Source organism: Lineus longissimus, chromosome 19 (assembly GCF_910592395.1).
Source record: "Lineus longissimus chromosome 19, tnLinLong1.2, whole genome shotgun sequence".
In the NCBI taxonomy this organism is placed as follows: domain Eukaryota; kingdom Metazoa; phylum Nemertea; class Pilidiophora; order Heteronemertea; family Lineidae; genus Lineus; species Lineus longissimus.
Window position 1 is genome coordinate 12,694,956 of NC_088326.1, and position 24,077 is coordinate 12,719,032.

Here is a 24,077-nt window from a genome sequence, read left to right on the forward strand (position 1 = left end):
CGGTGGGGTGGATCCAAGGCTCGAGGGTCAAGATGCGTAAGTTTGACTAATGTCAGACCATTTGATGGACGACTTGGTCGGATCAGTCCAATTCAACTTAAAATACTACATGGTGGACTATAGCTGGTGAAGTAAATGTAGATCGAGTCGAGTCAACTCGATAGCGAGTACTCTAGAAGACCACACGACAACATTAGAAAGAAAGGCATATACGATGTAGAATGGCTTGCATTACTTTATTTCGTTAAGTGAACAATAAATTGTGCATTTAATGACAAATCAACATTACACTCTTTCAATTGAATCTCGGAGATCCGTGATGATACAAACATCCCGAATATCTCCACGGTAATTCATCAAGAATCTGGTTTCTTACAAGACTTTCCCCCGAGAGGTCACGTCAAACTCGGTTCAAGTTGATCGGCGCAATCAGCAGTACCAGCATGCGCTGAAGAACCATCAGCACTACACTCTGCTTCCATAGAACTAGACTTGTCTTTAGTAACCCTTGAACCTTTAGCCTGAGAGCTGCCCTCTGAAATTCCTTCTTTTTCTAATGATTTCCGCCTCGCACGCTTTCGCTCCATCTTGCGAACCTTTCTTGGTAATTGCTTCTCAGCTAGCGGTGGAAAGCACTTTTCTCGAAAAGCAACATTGTCTTGGAAATGGTCCTCTTCTATATAAGTCTGCATATTTTCCTTAAAGATAAAAAAGGGTTATGTGGAACGACACACAGACATGCCAAAACATGGCTCAAGTCGCTTGCAATTATCCAAATAACAAATCTATCTTGCGTTTGTTGGATTCGTTTTTGTTTGTTTAAGTTTGATTAGTTATTATTCATGTTATTTGGTCTCTAATGTCCACATATAAAGTTACTCAATGTTCCGTTATCACAACAATGGCTACTGTTGTCATGATTGTGTAAAGTAAAATAAACTCACGATCTGTAGCACTTTTTTAAGCTGTAATGAGCTGAAAACATTGTTAAGGTGTCATATATTTTGAATCCCTCATCTCACTTCACTGATCTTGCAAAAGTGTGCATTAAACATGCATTGGGGACTCTTATGATATTTGGCCCCGACCTGCTCTATCTCTGGGTCTGAACCAAGGTCGGAAAACTGATGTAAACCTGCCTCATACTCCAGAGTTTTCTCCATTGTGATGAGACGACGTCCAATCTGCATGGTGAGAATTTGTTCACTGTTGGCTGCAAGACTTAAGCACGGATGTTTGGGCAAGTGAGAATCTTTATAACTGAAATGAATAAGATATTGTATGGCAGGCAAGTGAGTCTTTATGACTGAAATGAATAATATATTGTATGGCAGGCAAGTGAGTCTTTATGACTGAAATGAATAATATATTGTATGGCAGACAAGTGAGTCTTTATGACTGAAATGAACAATATATTGTATGGCAGGCAAGTGAGTCTTTATGACTGAAATGAATAATATATTGTATGGCAGGCAAGTGAGTCTTCATGACTGAAATGAATCGTTCTGAAAATGAATCGTTATTACGGAGATCGAGTACACATGTTCTTGCTGATCAAGTATGGATTAATCTATATTCGCTGAAATGGATGACATATTAAAAGAATCTTTATCACTGAAACGGATAATATGTTAATATGGCAAGTGAGAGTCCTTATAACTGAAATAAATATCATCTAATGGTAAATATGTCCTTATAACTGAGAGGGATGATATCGGCTATGGCAAGTAACATGATGAAATGCATAACAGAACGACATCAATAGCACCATTAAGTAGCAGATCTTTGGTACCAAGGAAGGATGGAAACGAAAAACAAACTTACTCTGGTCTGATAACAGGCATCCAGTAGACCAGGCGTCCCCCGATCGTTAGATATTTGGCGGCAAAATTCAGCAAATCCCTAAAGATGTCGGCTAATTCATATTTTGATTTCGATGGAATCCACAATGTTTTCCTGAAACAAATAATTTCGGGAAAGTCAACATGACCTTCAAGGTTTCAATACGATAGCTTACGCAAGTCTACTCGTGACTGCATTTGCTATAACAAAGTCTATCAAAATGATTTAAACGTGGTGTGTAGCAAACCTCGGCATCGATTACAGAATGTACCTACTCTTCCTCTGTGAGCTGTAGGCCTTTCTGTGGAGCGATGGTGCGAGTTGATTCTCTCAGGCCGTACGGAGCTGCAAATACAAGGAATTAGAAAACATTCAAAAGTGCATATAAGGTATCTTTGCGGACTTGACAACTCCATCTGGTGGCCTAGTTCTCAACCAAAGCACTATGATTGTGTTTGCGACCTGCATGTAACGGTAGGAGTTTTTTTAAGAAAGTGGCAAAATTCGGGCACTGCAGACATATTCAGTATAAACCCACGGTCACCTATAAAGCTATTAGGCCTACACGGTTTAAAGTATGGAACAGGCTATTCGAACCGCCACGGTGTATGGGGCCATTGTTTCCGGTCTTATTCGCACCGTCAGAAACACAGTTACGGTGAAAGGTACCGTACCGTGATGGTGCGAATAATACGGAGTGAATAAATAGATCGCACCGTGGTGGTGTTTGTTTGTGACGAGTGTTGGAAGTGCCTTTACTCCTGGCTCCGGGTGAGGGTAGGGTCCTTGACTTCCAGCCAGGCCAGTCGGCCCTGTCACGATACGAATAGCCACGGCCTTAAAGTATAATACTCACGGTCAGTGATGATTGCATCAAACTTTAAACCAGGCCTGTAGATGTTACACTTTGCTGCGTCGGCAAGTATGACGTCTAGATAGCGGTTGGATAATCTGTACTGCTTCATGTTGGCAGCGACGCTCTCATCAGGGGCACGCTTTGTCTGATTGTGACGACTCGGTTTTCCTGGAATAAAGTTATATGGATGAAGATACCATGATGTTTAAACCATCAACCATGATGTTTAAACCATCACATTGAAATAGGTATCAAAGGGGTACGCCGTTCATAATTACTGGTGATCCAAGAAAATAGAAATACAGTTGTGTACGACTCACCTTTAGCATGTAGCAGTGTATAATTGATGTCAGTTCCCATCACGAAGCCTCCAAAATGAGCACAGGCAACTAACAAACTTCCTAGAAGAAAAGAGCAGTTCAATCTAAATGTTGACACTAATTCAACACCATGAGACTCCAGTTTATATTTTTCAATACTGCCACCTGCATGTGACCCAGAGGAACCAGGCGACGTGGAGCAGACAGCCATACTCAAAGGGAACTTAAGTCAACTGTTGGCTTTACAAACCAGACCGAACTACCTATTTGACTGAACTGCTGTGGAAGTGGTATGCACCGAATACTCAGAAGAGAGAGACTCAGGGGAAGGGCTGGTACCTACCAGTTCCGACAAATGGATCTACTACAATATCACAGTCCTTGACTTGGCCCATATTGGCCATGATCAGTGCTAACGATGGATCCATACTTGTATTGCCTGCAAGAAGAAACGATAATGACAGGACCATCTTCCATAGGACCATGTCGTATTGTGGTTAATGAGAACAGCACAGGGTCAAAAAGGGCCAAAATGAAAAATCCAGACTACCTGACCATAAAACACACCAGTCAAGGAAAGATTCTCTCAAAAGCACGAATAGGCTTTCAGATGTCTACTTCTCTGATATATGAATAGATGGCAGTACTATGGCATTTTATGGGTTTTTATTGGCTGCAGTGTTCGGTTAATGGGGGACGTTATTACCGGGAGATGGCAGCAAAAGTTACATATCCATTTGAGGGCTTTGAATCAACACAGCAGAAGTTTGAACCAAATCTTTAGATTTAGCATCTGGTTACAAGTGTGCATGATGTATCCCTTGGTTACAGTTCGATTACCAATTTTTATACCTATGAAACATCGAGTTTTCAAACTGAATCGTTTTCTTGATCCATCTCGAAACCCATCAGCCACCTGGAAAAGAAACACGTTATCAAAGTTTCTTTTAACCACTGCAACCATGCACCAATAAGGACAAGGGACAAGGCAGTTACAACCCTTCATAGTTCATGCTCTCAGACTCCTGACAGAGGGAGGCCACAGTTATTCATCACCTCAGAACTGAACGCCGTAGTCTATAAGCCAACTTAAAGGGAGAGGCCTACTACACAATCGAATGGTAAGAGGAAGAGAGTCCTACTACACAATCGAATGGTAAGAGGAAGAGAGGCCTACTACACAATCGAATGGTAAGAGGAAGAGAGGCCTACTACACAATCGAATGGTAAGAGAAAGAGAGTCCTACTACACAATCGAATGGTAAGAGGAAGAGAGGCCTACTACACAATCGAATGGTAAGAGGAAGAGAGGCATACTACACAATCGAATGGTAAGAGGAAGAGAGGCCTACTACACAATCGAATGGTAAGAGGAAGAGAGGCATACTACACAATCGAATGGTAAGAGGAAGAGAGGCCTACTACACAATCGAATGGTAAGAGGAAGAGAGGCCTACTACAGGATTGCCAAGAATTATTTCAGTCAAATAATGTAAGCTAGAGGGACAGAATAGAAGACTAAGCTGTGGGGATCCCAAGATGAACTTGCCAGTATGGCATACAACCACCTTTGCGACTGTATGATATTGGCCAACATTAAACGCTGAAGTGATTACAGAGGAAGGCGACCCCATGATCTCTTGATCATGAGGCTGCCTCCACTCCGCTACCACTATACACTGCTGAATCTGACATGCAATATCTAACGTTACTGGCGAGAGGGGATACAAACGCAAACATTAGGGGTGAACATGTTTACCTTAATGTTCTTTTTCATTGGAAAATGCAGCCACTTGCGGGAACAAATTGAAAGCAAAGCCTGAAAAGGATGTTTTCACATTCATATAGGGCTGCGAAAATAAAAAGGTATCTAGAATCTATTTCTTACCCATCTTCCTGCATACAACACTGATGGCTCTGCAGCAGAATCCCTCCCCTCTCTCTTGTAATATTCAAATAGCTGTAGCGTGACATCTGGAGTCTTAAGGTTCACTTTACCCTCGGGCTTAAGCACTCGACATAATTCCTGGAAAGAAACACAACAACTCGGTTACGAGGACTTCGACCCATTGGCACATCAAAACCAGAAAGCTCATGGAGTGTATCAGCTGTAGCAAGCAGTTCATCTTGGAAATTGAAAACCCAAATCGGGAGTCTAAGCATTTTACGACACAAACGACTTTGGATTACTATTGTATCACCAGCCCTATGGGAACTCCTTTGGTGAAGGTTACCGGGCCCACAGCCATGAAGAGAAGGACCTGTGGAGTCAGACACTTACTTCGATTTTCTTAATTTTTTCTTTGAGTGACAACGTCTTGTTATACGTCTCCACATTGATGCAGAACGTTTTGTCTGGAGGCAGAAAGGGCTTCTGAAAAAGATGATTATAGTTTTAAATAGCTTGTTGGTATCGTTCAGCCAAGCGTTTATCTTTTCAGGAATGTCTATTAGTTATACCAAGAATTGATAAAGACAAGGATGAATTTGTCTTTAAATGCCAATACTCAAAATACTCACAAAGACTTCGCTTGGTAGTAACCGGAGATTCTCTATAAGACCATCAAAGGTTTTGCCTGTCGCCCAAACCTCATAGAATGACCTAAAAAGAAGAACAGCTTGAAGGAAAAAGTCGAGCAGAAAATGTTATAGGTCTAAATCCGAAATTTGAAATCCACTCTCGAGATGCTTATCAAGGTGTAAATAAGTCGGTGTTGTGTATAGGCCTACTGATATACAATACTAGATGCCGAGTTTCAGCAAATTTGCATGCATGATAACTGCACTACGGCATTGTGTATAACTGCATTTCTATTTCCCTAAGCCACTATAAACGGTGTACCTCCAATACTATCAAGACAGTGTAGGCCTAAAAGGAGTAGGCCTAACTGGGATGGTTTTGAAATCCTAGAAACATCCCAAACTCACCTGACGAGGACTGCCCTACTTGCTACTTTCTTTGCCGACTCCTCTGATGGGATTTCAACAACCAGAAAAGGATTCTGCAAATAGTAATTCAAGAGTAATTATGACAATCACTTTTATCGAAGCAAAATTGGACTTGACTTACGTGCTATGGCCAGGGCTGTACATGATCTACGGTATATTGACCAGCGCTTCATAAGGGCCTACCTCATTGTCATATTTGGTCACACAGTTGACCGTAGTATCCACAACCGAAGCTATTGCTTTCAGCTCCTGGAATGATAACAAAACACATTTACGTTAGTCGTTAACAACATACGGTGCCTACCATATCGAGCACACAGCGGTATGCCATCACCAACCTGATTCAACAACAAAAAATACTGTATCCCACTACAGTTTCTGATGCTGGGCAGGTCTGCAAGCATGCCATGCATGCTCTACATGTATTGTAATGTACAGTAACAGTGTATATTTTGTACACGAACTATAGGCAGAAACTACACACACGCTTTCACACCTCAAAGTCAACATTTCCACTAATTTTCCAATTCATTTAATTTATTATAGTTTATTCTCCGAACATCTTCAATAAATCACTCACTGGAAGCCGAAATTCAACGTGTTCATTGACAAAATGAAATAAATATTTTCGGCATGTTCTCGCCATGGGCGCTGACATCTTGAACGTTGTGTAGTGTTCCTTTTCCCCCATGACCGCGCATCGGGCCGAAGACAGTCATGTAACTTGGTTGTGCATTTGCTTGCTCTGGCATTGAAATCATTGGTGCAAAAAATCTAACCTCGGCCACATTGGTCTCATTGGTGTCATAACTAAAGTGTCGGGATAAGATCGCTTTAAAGTGCTGTGTTATTGCGTCAGTCCCGCATCTTAATGACGCAGGCATACGTCTGCACGACTAGCGCCAAGCCGAGGGAAAAGGGAGAGAGGACTTCCATTCGAGTAAGCGAATCACAAGTAAAGAGGCAGAAGTGGTTTACAGTAATGCTATTGTAAGACTGTGTTTCACTTCAGGCAGTCAACCCTTTGAGTCAGATTGTACTGACTGCCAGGGTGAACTCAGGAATGTTATTGTAAATAAATGCTGTTCCCTTTTAACAATTATGTATAGATGATTATGATGTAACGCACAACTAATACTTTTAGGTGTGAAGACTTTTATGTACATATAGGAAGGGAGAAGGCCTTGGGAGTCCGGAAGGACCAGTTGTGTAAAATGTGTTCAATGATATGAAGAGATCGAAGAACTGCAAAACAAAGTTTTTGTGAATGGTGGAGCAGAACAACGGCCACACTATCATCATTAAAAAAATCCAACGCCCGATATAATCACAACAGAAGAAACCAGCCTGAGGAAACAACTTTCAGTCCGCGACTGCCCTTTCTACAAACTAAAGATCAAAAGTAACATTTTTTTCATCATTTTTATTTACAGCTTAGCAGTTTTTACATTGAGCTTTTTGCGCAAAGGTCCTCAAGATCATCCGCATTCCCTCTCTGCGTGTTTTTTCCCTCTCTGGCGATAGTTATGATAAAAACTTCATGGAGGTTTCTCGGGGATTCTTTTTAATATCATCAGAATAGTCGTGGCCCCTTTCAGTTGAATAAATACCTAATCTTGTTTTATGTGCCAAAAAAATAAAACCGCGAACTCCTTTTGGGCCCTCCGACGTTTTTATAGAGAGCATGCTCTAGACTCGCTGATCTAAGACCGTTGCAGAATATGCTGGCGAAGCCCCCATATATTGTGTGCATTGTCGTTTGATGCCATTCAGCATTTGTCAGGTCAATCGGGATGGACAATGGGTGGACGACACGAAGTTGTCTAATGGTGTCTGCATCAAATGACAGGCCCATAAGTATTTTCCCTTTATTATCAATGCATGTTTTCAAATTGTAGATTCGTTGCCAATAAGACGCTGATAGACGGGGAAATCGATTGACCACATCATATAGCCACTGAGGTTTGGTCACAAGTGATCAGTTCATTCTCAATGCCAATCAACCACTATCAATCAACTTACCGCTATACACCTTTCCAGAAATGGGGCGCTGAGTGTCCGAAATAGTGATGTCATAAGGGGAAACTAGGCCTTATGGTGAAGGGACAAAGGAGATATTCATGGTTGACCAACACACTTGAATGCCTTTAATGACGGACAAGGGGGAAAAGTTAGTTCCAATGCAAGCCACCAATTTCGGGAAGCATGTATACACGTTCTTGAAGACCGACAAGTTTGAGCCAATCAGCCTTTTTAATGCATATACTGGGGGCGGTCATACCTCAAGTTGCATAAAAACCCTAACGGCCAAGTTAGAAAACACAAACGCCCGACCACCAACCGCCAACTGCACTTGAAACTTGATAAACACCCAGCGTTTGGTCTCAATTGCCTACACAAACAACAAGTTCATTGACAAGACAGGTCACAGATGAAAAAAAATTAAAAAAGTTCCTCGAGCAGGTTTGAACTCGGAACCCTGGCCAGCTGATCCTTACCGCCTAACCCACTATGCCATGAAGCCGTTGGTGTAGGTCTTCATATTTTGTAGTTTTTTATTTCACGCACAAGCTTGACAGAATGGAGTTTTTTTGTGTCATCTGTACCATATTCAATTTCAAATTGGCCTATAAATTTTGCCCCTTTACAATACTGGAAAAGTGAATTCATAAGATACATAATCAGGAGATGAACATGACACCCTCTGATGATTATAGGAGCAAGCAGCTATTTTTCGAGTTTTAAAAATGCAAAACAATTTCCCGCTTTGCTAGTATCAAAACCATGCGCGCATTGAGGAACTCTCTGATGAGGTGGCAATAGTCGCGCGGTACATCCAGTGCTCTGTTGGTGAATACGGTAGCGCCACTGCGGCCTGCTGTTGGCCTATCATATACGAGGGCCAAGGCCTTGTCTGAGGACGTTTGAAACATGGCTGACCGGTTGAAAACATGGCGGAGGGGCGTTGGTGTTTTCTAACTTGGCCGTTAGGTATTTCATGCATGCATCTCAGCTCTAATGAACCGGTCTTAGATCGGTGAGTCTAGAGTATATACAATGTAGTTTGATCTCCACAGAGAACACATTGATGACTGAATAGCGGGACTGGTCTTTGTACCTTTTGAACGCCATGTTTATACAAAACACTCAAGCCTTATTTTTTCGTCAGGGTCGACCTAATTTGATGGAAAGAAGAAACTTAAGTCCCTAATTCATTTTCTTCTTCTTCCTCTTCGTCTTCTTCTTTTTCTTCACTGCTACCCAGCCTCAGCTCTTTTGACACCCGGCTTCCTAATCAAGCACTGCATAGCAACTAGGCCTAATTTGCCCAGACCAAAATAATTTTGATATTGACCTAATATAAACCTGCGTATATACTCCTTAAAGCCATTTTGATTTTTACCTAATATAACAACCAATTAATTGCATAAAACTGCCCACCCTGGCCTACATTATCATGTGGCTAAATTCCAGTAGCTAAAGTACAGCCCTTCCAACGTCTGATATACACTTCTTCGCAACGGCCTGAGAAACACAGCTAAGCTATTTAAATCAGACAACAGGGCACGTCATTGACTCTGAAAGCCGCATCGAACCCTCAATTGCAGCCCTTTTGACACCTGATACCCTGTGGCCAATTATGACAGCATCCATCCAGCTCTGAAGACAAATTTAGCATCTGAATCTAGCTATTTTTAATCATTTCTCGGAAGCAAACCAACCACCAGTGCGTTTGTGCTCTCGAGATATGCGCGATGGATTGTGGGTAATGGCGAACTCAGCTGGTTCTTAATTGCCGACCGGCGCGGTTGAACCGCGGCCTTTCCGCCCTTCCGCGGTCCTAGCCCTTCCAGACCTGCATCCCGGTGACAGCTCCCGTGATCCCGGACTCAGACGGCGCATCTTGGACTTGACCAAAATGGGAGCAGTTGCCAGGACGGGCCTGGCCGGCGCGCCCAGACACGAACTGAAGCCATTCAGGAACTCAAAATCAGCTGTTAGACCGTGAGACCGGCGATCGAGACATTTCAGAAACCTCTCTCAATTGCTAAAAAAATTCACGGAAGTGTTCCGATTTTTTAGTGTTTCCTGTGAGTTTTATCAGTGTTTTCCTCGATTTGTTTGCACTTTGTTCCCGACCCTTTGAAAGGTTTTGTTTCGATTTAGGGAAACGTCCCTTTTGTCGGAGACTTTCGCGCTAGACATGACCGGGACGAGTTCAAATTCGCCCGACTTTGATAGGACGAATGTCGACGATTAAAACAAGGACAGCAGGTGAAAGAACATTCTACGTGCACGGCAGACTCTTTCCCTTTGAACAGTTCAGACCGCAATGATTGCAACTTCTCAAGTGGGTGGGAAAAGGGTTCCAGACACCGACAGACTAGGTAAGAAACTTTTAAACCTTGTCAGACGGAGACGCAGACAGAGCAGTCTACGTCACTGGGGTGGGTTTGAAAAATGTTTCGAGCTGGATAGCCTCGTCGAGTAGCTTCTTCACGTCAAATTAAATGATGAGGCCTCTGTCCTTTCTCTGTGCTTATATAATCATTTTGATGTCGTTTATGAGTTGAGCAAACGTGTCTGATGAAATTATGCTAAAAATAGCCTGCAGGATTGCACTGCATGCGACGCACTATCATCGTCCTGTGCAGACTGACAACTTCTGCAATGCACTCAGAAATGTTCAATTTCGCAATTTTTTATCGGTGAAATGTGCATATTGCGTTTATATCACTTCCTTGCCTCCTTAAGCGACCATAGGAGGATGCTATCGGCTTGGAAGTGCTAAAGAACACATTCCCAGGTTGCGCTCAGACCATTAGCATAAACGTATTTCTCATTAACATTATCACTCCCACCTCAAAACACAACTGGGACGACCCAAATTCGCGATATCTGGGCCGTTGCGCTAACGATGGAGAACCTCTTATGATTGTATACAGCTTGTATAATGTTTTAAATTCGTAATTAGGCCATAAAATACATATCTAAGGGGGTATTTGACGATTCCTATTGTGGCTAATTCCGCGTGAACTCCGTTTAGCCCCGCGAGATTCCGCAACCAAACTTTCCACGACCCGTGAAGGAAAACTCAACAGTTGAAAGTTCACGAACTTCTGTACTGTGTATATATTGGTATTCTGGTCCGAAAATAGATACAATTGTTCCATTTGGTCCATAAGGCCAGGATGTCATCGGCGTTCCTCACTTTCGGCACTAAAAATACTATATTTACCATTTGAACCCATTAACTCCGGTGATTAGCATCCTGGTGCCATTGTCGTTGCGAGGTCACCGAGGGCAGGCCATCAACAAGCGGTGCTTGAAAGTACACGGGCTGAGCATCCTTCCTCATAAAATCATTTAAATTACAAGTTTGAAATCCGGTTTAGATTAGGGATGAGAAGAGCATCGGTACTGTCATCCAAACCACACCAAGAAATATATAAACAAGCTGGAAGAATCGTTAGACACATAAAGTGTTCATCTCTGCACTGCACTACATGTACAACCAACATTTAGTCAGTAGACGTGAAAGGTTGTAAACAGAATTGCATCCGCGACAAGTGTGTGAGGGGAAGTGTATGAATACCAGGACATGCCGTACATGTAGTTGAATCGGTTTCTGGTGTGTTTGGTGAGTTTCCTTCAGAAGTTTGCCTGGACGAGCAGGTTATTCAAAGAGTTCAGAGAAGGTTCTGAACTCGTGAAGTGCTCCTCTACACATGTACACTGTCAGTGCAGCAAAACAGGTCAAAGTCATACGAAAACCCAAACAGTTGATTAAACAATTGCATGAATATAATCATAAAGGACTCTCTGGGTTGAAGATAAATAGATAATCAATATAAACATGTCATTTCCTTCTGCTAGAGTGGGTGTCAAAAAGCTATTTTCTCAGCCTCGTGTCAATGACTTTAGAGAAGACACTGCACTCTTAAAAATGAACTTTTTTTAGCTCTTGAAAAATCTTTTTCAGTCGGTTTGCAGCCAACACAAATAAGCGCCTGGTGCAGGTTTTTCAGGGAAATAAAAAACAATTAAGGTTTTTTGCTACTCAAACACTTGATTGGTTCTTCGTTTCTTTGAACAACCTCTTGAGGTCCAAATATGTGTTGTTGAAAACCCGTAAAAGTCCCCCAAAGCTAAAAAACCTTCATTTTTAAGAGTGTGTCTGACTTATGAACTGACCAGCAACTGTCACTCACTGTAGCAGACTTAGATGGTAAACAAATCGCTCTGAAACCAGTGACATGAAAGGACATGCAATGATTTTTGGATTTGAAAATAAACGCAATCTTTTATTCGTGTTTCGTGTTATGAAAAGTTGAATATTACACAATATTGAAAGGTGTCCACGCACTTTACTTAACAGACAACAAGGTCATTAAAGCACTTTCAGTGAAGTGTATGGAGGGTTCTTGAAATCGAAAATATTAATAACATGTAAGTCCTGTTTGATTTGGCCGTTTTGCCCATGTTTCGCCACAGCCTATGAGAGAAATTTATTCGCCGAGGTATAGATATAGGGATGGGGCGATTGATAGAACAAGTCAAATGGTCCACTCAGAGTTAGGTTCACATGAGGTTGCTTTTTAGCTTTGAGAAAGATGCAACAGATCAAAATCTAATGGAAGTACAGTAACTTTTACAAACGATTTTCTATATTACACCAGGGTTACGTACCACAAGTCAAATGCTCAGAGCAAACAGAAACCTGTCGTGAAATCACTGCATTTTTAAAGTTGCTTAGGATAGCACTTCTGGGGTAGTCTATACACTGTGTCATTCGATGATCAAACTAAATTTTGAATGTTTGATAACATCCTTGTCGTGCTTCAAATGAGTTGATAATAGTTAAACTAAAACTCGAATTGGGTGTACATGTATGATTCAAAGAATACATATCCTTGTCATGCATACACACAGTCTGATAATCCGACTAAAATTCGAATTGGAGCAAGACAATTCGAATGACACCTACATGTATTACCGTCCACGTCATGCATGCATACCGTCTGACAATCCAATTAAAATTCAAATGTAGGGTGTAATCTCTCCGTGTCGTGCATCTACCGAGATCCTTCTAATTCAACTAAAATCCGAATTGGTGCTGTATATCACTCTTTGGACATCGTCGCTGATCAACATCACTGATATAAATCCAACTAAATTCGAGTGCTACATGTATGTACTTGTTATATAAGCTGAACGCAAGCCACTTTGCCAGTCCGAGAAAAACACAAAAACTCAACCAAAAGGCAAAAAGTGGTCAGCCTATTGCCTTGAGGATCGCCTTAGACAATTTTTTTAATACTATTTTGTGGTTTGTGGGTGACCGTTTTTTTAATTGGCAAAATGGGCCGAGTTGATGTTTTCACTGAAGCTGTTTACGCAATGATTCGTCAAATGACGAAACATTTCATCTTACACTTTTCGAAATTCTCTCCGGTTTTTGGTTTGCAAGAGCTTCCACGACAGAATCAACTCAGGGTTTTGAGATTTTTAAAAACTCGTGACGGTTTTTCAGACAACATAAATTCGGGGTTTTGAGCTTGCCTCAAGATATTTCCATTTCCTTGAAATACCCTTGAGGGAGCATATTTGTGTTGGGTAAAAACACTCAAAGGCTTTTACATCTCATAAACCTTAAATTTGAAGAGCAGACTATTGTCGATTATTATCTCTTTGCATTTTCATGATATTCATGAAAACATATCTTATATCAGGTCGAATTTTGAAATAAGAATGATTTTTTTAATAAAATCTAATTGTTATCACCCAAAAACACAGATGAAATAACAATAACGAGAATATCCACTGACATGACTGAGGTCAATCACCGTCGTTTAGAGTGTATCCTTGACACCATACGGCTCCATTCATTTTGAAATGTCACCAAATACTTCATTCTAACCTCGATTACCATCACCCGGCCATGAGGGGTTCCCTCTGTAGATAGTCCACGAAACATTCGCACGTAATTCCTTCCCTCTATCCTTCTTTGTTCGCCACACACTAAAAGTACATCCCGGCTTCCTTCCTCTCCATGTACGACATATCTCATTCATAAAAATTGTTCCGCCATTACGCTGAGATGTAGGCCAAGGGGTCATCTCATCTCTCAAGATTTTTCTGCTGTGGTGAAGCAGTGCGTATGCACTTTCGGGGTTGGTCAACAACCGCAAAACTTGAATCTTGGAGCAGCTGAGACTAGCCCAAGAAACACCAATCAACTGCTTCAAATTGGGCAGGATTACATAGAGATTGGAAGTCGTAGGGACGGTGAGATATTCTCTCGCCAATTTGTAAGATGCAGTGTGTTCTTACAAACGAGGGCGCGCCAAGATGGAGTTTTGTCGTACCTCTCAGTGGCAACCCTTTGGACGTTTTTCATATATATTCCCGTGTGTTTCAACTATACCTAGTTCCATCTTGCACCAAGTGACGTAAATAGTGCCTTTTCTGCATATAGTTGGTGTAGTGCTATTCGTGGATCTGATTCCCAATCACTGTCTGTTGAATTAAACTGGGGTTGCCATACGAGAATAAAGTTGGTTTATTGTTTCAATCATCGCAGCCCTGCCAACAACGGCAAGTTTCTCTGGTGTTGGTGTGGCAGTCTGAATGTCCGGTTCGAAACCATGACCGTCAACACCTCAGAGCAGTGTATGAACTGCTGCTCAGAGGTTAAAAGGCATAATAGAGTGTTTTCACGGTCAGCCAAGTTGGAGGGCAGACTAATGATTTATCGTGCATGAATGAACTGAATCAAATGGTCATTTGGACTTGCTTTCTTTTGTCTGTCCCTCCAACACGGCAGGTGATTACGTCACGTGAAACCACTCTATATGAGCCTTTGTTCCCCGGACATTTTTTCCTTCCTGGCTTGATATAACAGACTTACTAGTCTTCAGAACATCCACTAAGAGCCACGAGCACACCTTCGCACAATGAGAGTTCTGGAACAGCCTGTATCCCTACATTCACCCAATATCAGGTCAAACATCAACCAAGGTCGGCGGTGCTGGTTTTGTTTCCAACTGAGTACGAGAGTACGCATTCGCGAATTTCCGAGAAATTTGGTACCCTTCATCACTGGGAGTTTCATGAAAGTGACAGAAAAGCGTGTTTGAACGCGTGTTCAGTGCATTTTGTATAACGTCCGTGACTTTTCGAGCTTAGTGGATGTTTGTTCAGTTGTTATTATGATTATATGCGACAGGATGGAAACTGTGCAATTCAAGATGGACACTGACATGTACGTGGATGCATAACATTGAATTATACACTTTGTGAGATTTTTTAAACTTCGCACACCAGCGTCTTACCTGTAAAAATACAACATGAGAAATAAAGGTTTTTTGGCTTCTGAAAAACCATTTGGCTTAAAGGTTTTTCGGCCAACAAAAATATGCACCTCGCAGAGATTTCTTTGTAGTAAAATGCTATGAAAAATACTTGAGAGACGGTTTTTCACTGAAGAACCTATCCGGTGTTCTTGTGATGGCCGAAAAATAAATCAAGGTTTTCAAAACCAAAAGGCCGTTATTTTCAAGCGTGAGCGTACTGGATAGAATTCCAAAATTGCTGTGTACCGATATATGGTCGTATTTGACATAAAACGTTGGTTAATTTGGAAGTGTTGCCAAACAGAAGCAAACTTGTTTCTAATTGTTCAGACATGTTCATTCTTGAAAACATGTTTGCCAAAGTTTGACAACAGACAGCTAATCAGAGAAGAGCTGATGATCATGGGTTTACCAGCTGGAGTATGTAAGAAATGCTAAAAACATTGCCAAGCAAAATATTTAACTGATTCCTGTGCTTTTCCTTTCCAATGAGCACCAAGAACATTTTGATTTCCTTTGTACAACAAGCTCGTGTGAGCTAAAATGTCGTTCGTATAGTGCTTTCCAGATAGATCAGGTCAAGGGTACTTGGCTGACCTCTTGTCGCTGAACCGTAATAGTGTGATGGCGAATACTATTACACGTACATCCCTGTACAGCGTAAAGAGCTACACTCCGTTTCTGCAGTATGGCCTACCATGATGTAATGTATGACAATCCAGTGTTGTGCAAACACGCCATGTTATGGTCATGTGATCTGGTCACATTTTAGAGTTCAACCAAGTACCTTTGTCCAGAACGATATGAAAAACACTGTAGACCTACACTGGAGTCATTTTCTCATCATTACCACTCACATGTACATGACTTATCGTCTTCATTACCAGAATGATGGTCTGCAAGGTTTGTGTCGAGAGGATAGTATGAAGTATTGCAGTTATAACAACACACCGTTTCCATTTTTTTGCTTACTCAGAGTTTATTGGAAAATACATTATGAATTTTGTAGATGTTAGCTCTTCCATAAATCATTTCTGATTTGTGTTACCCTCGAAACGGATATGCATACGTGCATTCAGCTGGAAGTAAATGAACAAAGTATCTTCTTTTGTTTTGTATTTAGTGCCTTCGTAATTGCTCTAAGGTCAACGAGATTTCGTTTTGTAGGACGCCGAAGTGTGATACCTGAACGAAAATGCCGCTGGGATTTTTCAGACTTAAGCAGATTCTAGCACAACAGTTTATTCAAGTTCTACTAAATATTTGTAAGATTGATGATCCGTGTCTTACAGAATGTTACATTGTGCAAGGATCTTTGGAGAAATAGAAAATGAGGAAAGGAAAATGAACAAGATGTAAGTTGATTCGTAAAAGGATCAGATCGGATTTTCGTCCGGGGATATGCCAAGTCTGTAAAAAACGGTTGATCAACATATGCCGTGCAAAAGTACTTTCAGAGTGTGCATCACCATCTCATCTGTGCAGTACTACAGATACTGCATGCACAGTGTAACTTCACGTATGTAGATCAACAATGCACAAGGACACAGAAATGATAATGCATATGAAAGGCAGGCACGCCATGAATATGCATATCCAGCTAATCTCGCCCTAATTTTGTCAAAATGAGGTTAAATGCTCCCATCCCATTTGTCCTTGGGTGACAGTGAGTGTTTGAATGACACTCTGTTGCACTGGCCCCAATCACTCATGAACTGTTTTCTCTTGTTGTTGGACCCCCATGATCGTGAGAAAACAACTTATGAATTCAGGTCGGAGGGAAAGTTCCATGAAATTTGACCACCCTGAGGTCTCTGACTGTAGCATATAGACAATAGGCTTTGATGCGATGACCCCACTCATGACCTGATTTGCAACCTTGCTTTCGGATCTCCAACTCCTCAGTTAGGATCAGGAGAGTAACTTTTACAACACCTAACCAGCCCGAGTTCTGTGACATGGCTTTGCGGCCCCATTTTAGGCAAGTAATCTGTCTGGACTGGCTGCACTGGCTTCCCTCATTCATGACCAGATGCTTGCTTTTGGGGCTCGTGATGGTAGGGATCTAAAAGAGTACCAGCATATTCGGCTGTGACAGAGCTTGACGTGTGGGGACAGTTCAGCCAGACCCGAATTGATTAGTTTGGGGTTCAGCAACTAAATCTGCACATCAGGCCAAGAGTTGGGCCAGTGCAGCCAGGGTTCGTTTCCTAAATGAGAGCAAAGCCACTCTTCTGTACGGCAAATCCTTCGTGTGGCAAGTGCACCCAGGTTTTTGCCGAAAATGAGGTCAAAGCTATGGCTAGATAGAATCTATGATGGGCCCTGGTAGTAATGACCATGTAGTTGCATCATAGATTCTATGACTGAAATTCTCCCTCATAGAAACTGTAAAATGAGAGCTCAACGCCAACTCCGACATTATTAGCTCTATAATATATTAGACGATTGTAATAGAATCTGTAATGGGTCATCATAGATTCCATGATGATTATCCCCGACATAGAGTCAAAGATGGAAAGTTTTGCCTGTGTATGATAGATGAGGCGATACAAGACACCACGTCTCACCACACAGTGCAAAGATAATTGCAAGGATGCGCTTGATCTAGGCGGAGATCGATCATCAATTTGCTGAACTGTGAAGAATCGATTGCATTAAATCACCACGAAATGTTACCATACGACTATCGCTTGGATTCAAATTTGATTGAAGTTTGCAGAAAATATAGAAATATTTTCAACGCAGTGTATGATGTAATGATGAAGTTTACGGGTTGGAGAGAGGTTACAACGATGGTTAGATGTGCTGAGAACAAAATTTGGAAAATGTATCTAAAAACATTTTTCGGGCTGATGTTTCTTCATTTTGAGGAGAAAAAAAACAAGTGAAAAAAATGTTCGGACTTGTACATTTTTTCATCCTTCAGAGTTGATATTTTTCATGAGCTCAAAATTCTGAAAAATTTTCAAAGCCAAAACATTTTTGGGCTGATGTTTCTTCATTTTGAGCAGAAAAAAAACAAGTGAAAAAAATATTTGACTTATACATTTTTTCATCCTTCAGAGTTAAATTTTTTTCATCAGTTCAAAATTCTGAAAAATTTTCAAAGCCAAAGATTTTTTGGGAGCAGAAAAAAAACAAGTGAAAAAAATATTTGACTTATACATTTTTTCATCCTTCAGAGTTAAATATTTTTCATCAGTTCAAAATTCTGAAAAATTTTCAAAGCCAAAGATTTTTTGGCTGATGTTGTTTCTTCATTTTGAGCAGAAAAAAAACAAATGAAAAAAATATTTAGACTTAAAAATTTTTTTTCATCCTTCAACTTTGAATTTTTTCATAAGTTCAAAATTCTGAAGATTTTTTCGAAGCCAAACATTTTTTTGAGACTGATGATGTTTCTTCCTTTTGAGCAGAAAAAAAATGAAAAAAATATTTGGACTTAAATTTTTTTTCATCTGTAGCATGACAAATTTGCCAAATTTGTCATTACGGGATGGTCGCCGACCTGAATTCCACTGTATTCGTTGTGAAGTCTCGTTCAAAATTGCAACGTACTTTGTTTTTTTGAATCTTCATTTTTGCCAAATACCTTTGTGTAAATATTGCACGGCACAAAACGGTAAATCTTGTTAATTTTTTTCGCCTAATTTTTGACGTTTCGTCCTACATGACGATTGTAAATTATCATTATTAATATTATTGTTAATTATTATCCATGGGCCTTAACAAAGTTCAGGTGGAATTTTCTGAAGGTGGTATAAGTTTCGAACATCCCAAAATCTGTGGATTTCTTCCTAAAAATCGCTTTGATCACTCATCAGATGTGCAAAGTCGTTTTTATATTCCGTCTGTTTAGTGTCTTCTTTCTTTGTTTGCAGAGGTTGGGCTGGATTCATTCAAGACACAACTAACAAATTTTCTTTTTATCGTGCTAGTGGAGTCTCAAATCCAGCATTTGAAGCCTCGAGGCTGCCTTTTGAATAAAACTGCTTAAGTCAAATCTCGGAAGTCAAATATTAAAATCAGAAAGTAAAAAATACACTTTTGGAATTGGAAATATTGAAAGAGCAAGAAAAACGTTACTTCAATTCAATTTAATTGGGTTTAAATCTTTGTTGCGTTTTTGGATATTTCCTGAGATGAAAAAACGAATTCAGGTTCATTTTAGTTGGCTTTTCCGTCTCAAAAGGCTAAGGGTAACAGACCCGTCTCAACCGGCTAAATACCGTTAACAGAATATATATTCGAATGCCACATGGCTATTATATGAGCTTCCGTGCTCCTCCCAGGTTTAAAAAATATTTTCTATCTCCATGCAATACTCCATGAGACAATAGTTAAGTAGCTTCCAAAAGATAACATCATTCAAAGGCCCAGAAAGGACCAAGAAGGAAGACATTCTAAGGAACACAAAAATATACTTAGCATTTGCTATGTTAAATATCATGGTCCTACACAAACATGAAACCGATGATTACCGACGATTTGTTTAGAATCTGTAATCCGTCCTTTCGTTACAAAAAACATTTTTATTCCCAGTAAACATTCAAAAACATGGTGGCTTTCCGGCTTTTGCGAAGAGTGCCTCCAATATTTTACCAGCGCCAACCACCGAGTAAAAAAAAACAGCGAGCTGAAAAAATACACCATCCGCGGTCGTCTTTTCAAGCTCCTGCAGCAGCCTATAGCAATCGTCGTGTAGGCGTGAAGGCGGTCGATCGGGGGTCGTCTCAGAGGATTGGGGTTCTCTCAGTAGTTCGTGGGTTGGGACGGTTCTGGGAGAGGAGTTTCTCTTGTGAGAGTGTAGCTTTCACGAATAAATGTTCTTCAAATAGAATGATTAATAAGATGTTCAAGTGTGATGAGTCTAACGGTAGTGAATTTTTCGTTAAGAACTATCATATAAGAGTGATTTTCAACGACTAACCAGAAACATTTTACTTCTCTGAATTGGAAAAAAGTCTGCGCGAAATCTCGTTTGTTTTGAAACCATTGTTAGTACTCGCAATTCTCTCTGTTGAAAACAAGTCGTGTCACTGACGCTGGCGTTAAATGATAATTATAATAACCATGATGATGATAATAAACTTGACATTAAGTCTAAGACAAAGCGCCAAGCTAAGATAATGTTTGCGTTAGTGACAAAATTCGTTTTGAATAACCTGACCCAGACTTGTAAATATTCTCCCTCATATTCGATACAAATATATCTATGTCTTTTTCTGTTATTTTCCAAACACAATTAGGAAATTTAATCAAAAGTTAAAATCTGGTTATTTCATAATATCAAAATACATTCTTCGAAATGATGGTTTATGAGCCGTCTCAAAACCTTTATTACAACCGTGTGTGTTAGTACGATTAGGACTATGTCAATTGAAAATCAACGAACACGTATCCTTCTTCAGTAGATAACGACTGTTAGTTTTGAAGACCACGTTCTGAGGAGAAGAAGCTATATTTTAGGTAACCCAGGAGGTCATAGATCAACCTTAAAAGGATTGAAACATGACAATAATTCCGCCAAGCACTGAACAAAACTATCAAACCTTGTCGTTGCACTGTTTACCCTTCGAAGACAAATTCAATCAAAGTGAATGAGCCTGTCACTCTAAACCTCCAATGACACAACGGCGGGCCGATAAAAAGGTCTGCGCTATTCCCACCCCACCTTCGTAATATTACTTCGTCCGAACCAAGGAGTGATTTTATATTCAAGCGAGCTTTTTCCTCCCAACATTATTGCTCCATCGATCGAGAGAGGTTACAGGGTTACAGTGCTCCACTAAACTCTCAATGACCCCCGAGCCGCGAAAAAAGTCTGAGAACATTATTCTCACCCCCGGGATCTGTGCATTTTCTTGTTCCTGATTTAGACGACTGATAAATGAGTTTGAGAGAACAGTTTGTAAAATTGTATTTTCACTTTGTCATTGACAGATTCAAGATTGTTTACTTTTTAAAAGCTCACGAAATCATCCAGTAATGCCTGTTAAATTTTAATATTTTCCATAGTCTGACCTTTGCCGTTCAAATTCGAAAACACAAGAACGATATTATTTGAAACTTTAACATTTGATTTATAACCCGAATTAACGGAATTAACGAAAACTGCTGTAATGGGCAGTTTAATTCGATAAAAAATGCATAAGTTGTTTTAGAGGAATAACTATTAGAAGACTTCTAATGCCATGCGATTAAAGGAACAACTATGATATCAATTGATAGATCAAAAACAATTTTCCTTACGTTCAGAAAACCAGTGGGCCTCCCAGGACTAACATTCCTGCATTCGGTCTCATTGATTTTACTCTACAAGTTTTACCATTCTCGTTTAAAATTTGGTTAAAGATTTCAACAGGAATCGTACAAAAATTTCAAGATTGGATTTTGTCGATGCATGGTCAGAATCCATATAACATAAAATTTCAGGATTGGATTTGTCGATGCATGGTCAGAATCCATATAGCATAAAATTTCAGGATTGGATTTGTCGATGCATGGTCAGAATCCATATAACATAAAATTTCAGGATTGGATTTGTCGATGCATGGTCAGAATCCATATAACATCATTTTAAAATTCGTAGTTATAGTGATATTATACAGTTTCGTGTACATGTGCACGTACATTCGTTACAAGTTAAAACGATTCTTAATACACATGTACATTACATTCTTCGCTAAGAATCTTACAAGAAACCTCTAACGAATTTACATTCACTCACACGAAACTGAATAGGATTAAGCTAAGAGTCTTAAGAATCATATCTGGATTTTCGACCTGGGAATGGTTTCTCCTTTCGCTTCCAAAGCATCCACGGGGTTCATATTTGAGATGGCTAAAGAAAAGGTTTTTCTTCAAAAGCTCAAAAACCTTTTTTCCTGGCAAGGGTGCAGAAAAACAAAAAATTCCTCTCAACATAACCTGAGCTGGATTTTCGTCCTTTTTAAGAAAATATTCTGTACAATTCGTTGTGTTGTCACCTTTTCGAGTTAGGCCGATATCTGGCCTTACATAAACTTTAGTCAGTCATTTCAAAATACGATTTTTATGCAATAAAAGCCCTAGGTTACTCAGTTTTATTCCATATTTTGTGGAAAGAGATTATAGGCCTTTGGCTAAGCGTCCATGTCCGTGCTAGTGGTTTTGCACTGTCAAGGTTGTGTATTCATACACTGTAAGAAGCATTGCTTTCACAGTTTGAACCTAAAATTCATGAGGTAAGTAATGAGTTTCATTGCATATTTATACCCAGCACAAAATGCACTTCAACTATCCAAATAACTATATTGAGACGCTCAAGTTTCAAAAAATAGAAAGACGTGTCTTTCAAGAAGTTTCCCCCGCCTAGACGTTGATGTGAAAGAGAAAGCAGTTTCATGAAAAGGCGCAGTTTTCAGAATCAGCAAAATTGAAGATAGCTAAATGATTGGTGTTATATCCTAAAAACAGCAAAATACGAAACAAAAACTGAAAAAAATCCCATCCGGCATGTCCGAATAATGAACTCCATAAAAATAAATCCACAAGCTTCTCTCAAGGCAGCCTCACCCTCTCAACTCCAGAAAAAAATGACCAAAAAAAACTTGAGTGCATAAAAACGCTCCCATTCCCTTTGTCAGCTTCACCTAAGAAACTGGCCCGTAATCGGTGTTTTTATGCAAAACAGCCTACATTGATAATTGGTGAATTTGATCTGAAACGGACATTCGAGTTTGGTTCAGAGGGAGTTTGCCCACATTTCCGCATTCATTGAGGTGCATTGACACACACTTGAAGTATTCATACTTATCGTGGAAACTGCTATTTGAACTCATTTTTGGAGTTCGATGTCAAGGTTTCGGTGACCTCGCACGGTGTATCAGCATTCCTTGATAATTTGCTTTGTTACTTTGGCCTCAATTGGTGTTATCAATATTTGGGGGTCGTCTCATGCAGGAATTGGGTTGCTAACGTCGTCCCTCGGCCTGTAAAATTGGATTCACAACTTCTCACCCTGCCTTCTTCTTCCTCTAAATATCGCCTCGGGGCTGTCCTGGGCCTGTAAAATTTGCTTCTCTATCTTCTGGATCTTTTTCTTAGACTCATCCCTTCACTGCAAAAGGTTGAAAATATGGATCATCAATGGTTCCATGATACAGAATCTCCATCATATGAGTGTTGATGGACAAATGGTCTTCTCTACCATGGGTCCATCATTGAATTTATGGAATCCGTTATAGAATTTACGACGGGGAATTTGAACGGGAATAATTTGTAAAGAAATGGTGGTTTATTCTTATTTTCCAGAATTCTGAAGACTGTTACTCTGATGGATATTATGATGGGACCCACTAATCTATTATCGAATCCATTATGATAGAATCTACCATGTTCCATCAGTGAATATATGACGGAATCCGATTTAAAACCTGGTTTGTGACAATCGTAGATTTTACCATGGGCCTATCAATGGTTCTCGTGAGGGAACCTGTTACCTGCATGGAAACTTCTTTCCTGCTATTCTAGCAATGACCTTAAATGTCCCTGGAAAAACTGTACATCTGATCCTGATATATGGTGACGAAATAAGGCATATGGTTCTGTAGAGACAATGCCCGATACTTCCTTGGGAATTAACAATGTATAATAGACTCTTTCATTACCTGGACACTCTATCCTTAAGACATTTCAAACTTTCACACCGGCCTGGCATTATGTTCAGACACTCCTTCAATTGGTTCAAAAGTAAGACCTATTCTCAAA

The 24,077-nt window shown here is 40.2% G+C and overlaps 1 protein-coding gene and 1 long non-coding RNA gene across 3 annotated transcripts in view; one reads left to right on the forward strand and one right to left on the reverse strand.

Annotated features, from left to right (window-relative positions):
* Positions 1-230: 230 nt before the first annotated feature.
* On the reverse strand, positions 231-6,667 carry LOC135502750 (tRNA (guanine(10)-N2)-methyltransferase homolog). 2 transcript variants are annotated; one of them, XM_064795789.1, is made up of 14 exons: positions 6,548-6,667; positions 6,151-6,216; positions 5,947-6,020; positions 5,539-5,620; positions 5,300-5,392; positions 4,907-5,044; positions 3,871-3,934; positions 3,362-3,457; positions 3,019-3,099; positions 2,699-2,866; positions 2,118-2,187; positions 1,825-1,956; positions 1,140-1,260; positions 231-698 (listed from the first exon to the last, which is right to left on the reverse strand). In XM_064795789.1, exons 1-14 carry the CDS (start codon positions 6,656-6,658, stop codon positions 396-398), a joined length of 1,599 nt encoding a protein of 532 aa, XP_064651859.1. In that variant the 5' UTR covers positions 6,659-6,667; the 3' UTR covers positions 231-395. The 2 variants fall into 2 exon arrangements, with proteins under 2 accessions (XP_064651859.1, XP_064651860.1); XM_064795790.1 differs by lacking the exon at positions 6,151-6,216.
* A 3,099-nt stretch (positions 6,668-9,766) lies between these two features.
* LOC135502751 (uncharacterized) overlaps positions 9,767-24,077 on the forward strand; it is a 106,103-nt gene continuing 91,792 nt past the window's right edge. Inside the window, exon 1 of the long non-coding RNA XR_010449825.1 lies at positions 9,767-10,355. This is a non-coding gene — a long non-coding RNA (uncharacterized LOC135502751). The remainder of the gene's footprint in view (positions 10,356-24,077) is intronic.

Bases quoted from the DNA above. Each gene is read 5' to 3' on its own strand.
- LOC135502750 (XM_064795789.1), bottom strand. From the start codon at position 6,658: ATGGGGGAAAAGGAACACTACACAACGTTCAAGATGTCAGCGCCCATG. The intron at 3,935-4,906 runs GTAAGAAATAGA...TTTCTTTTCCAG, and splicing joins TGTTGTATGCAGGAAGATGG to GTGGCTGATGGGTTTCGAGA. The intron at 3,100-3,361 runs GTAGGTACCAGC...CTTTTCTTCTAG, and splicing joins AGATCCATTTGTCGGAACTG to GAAGTTTGTTAGTTGCCTGT.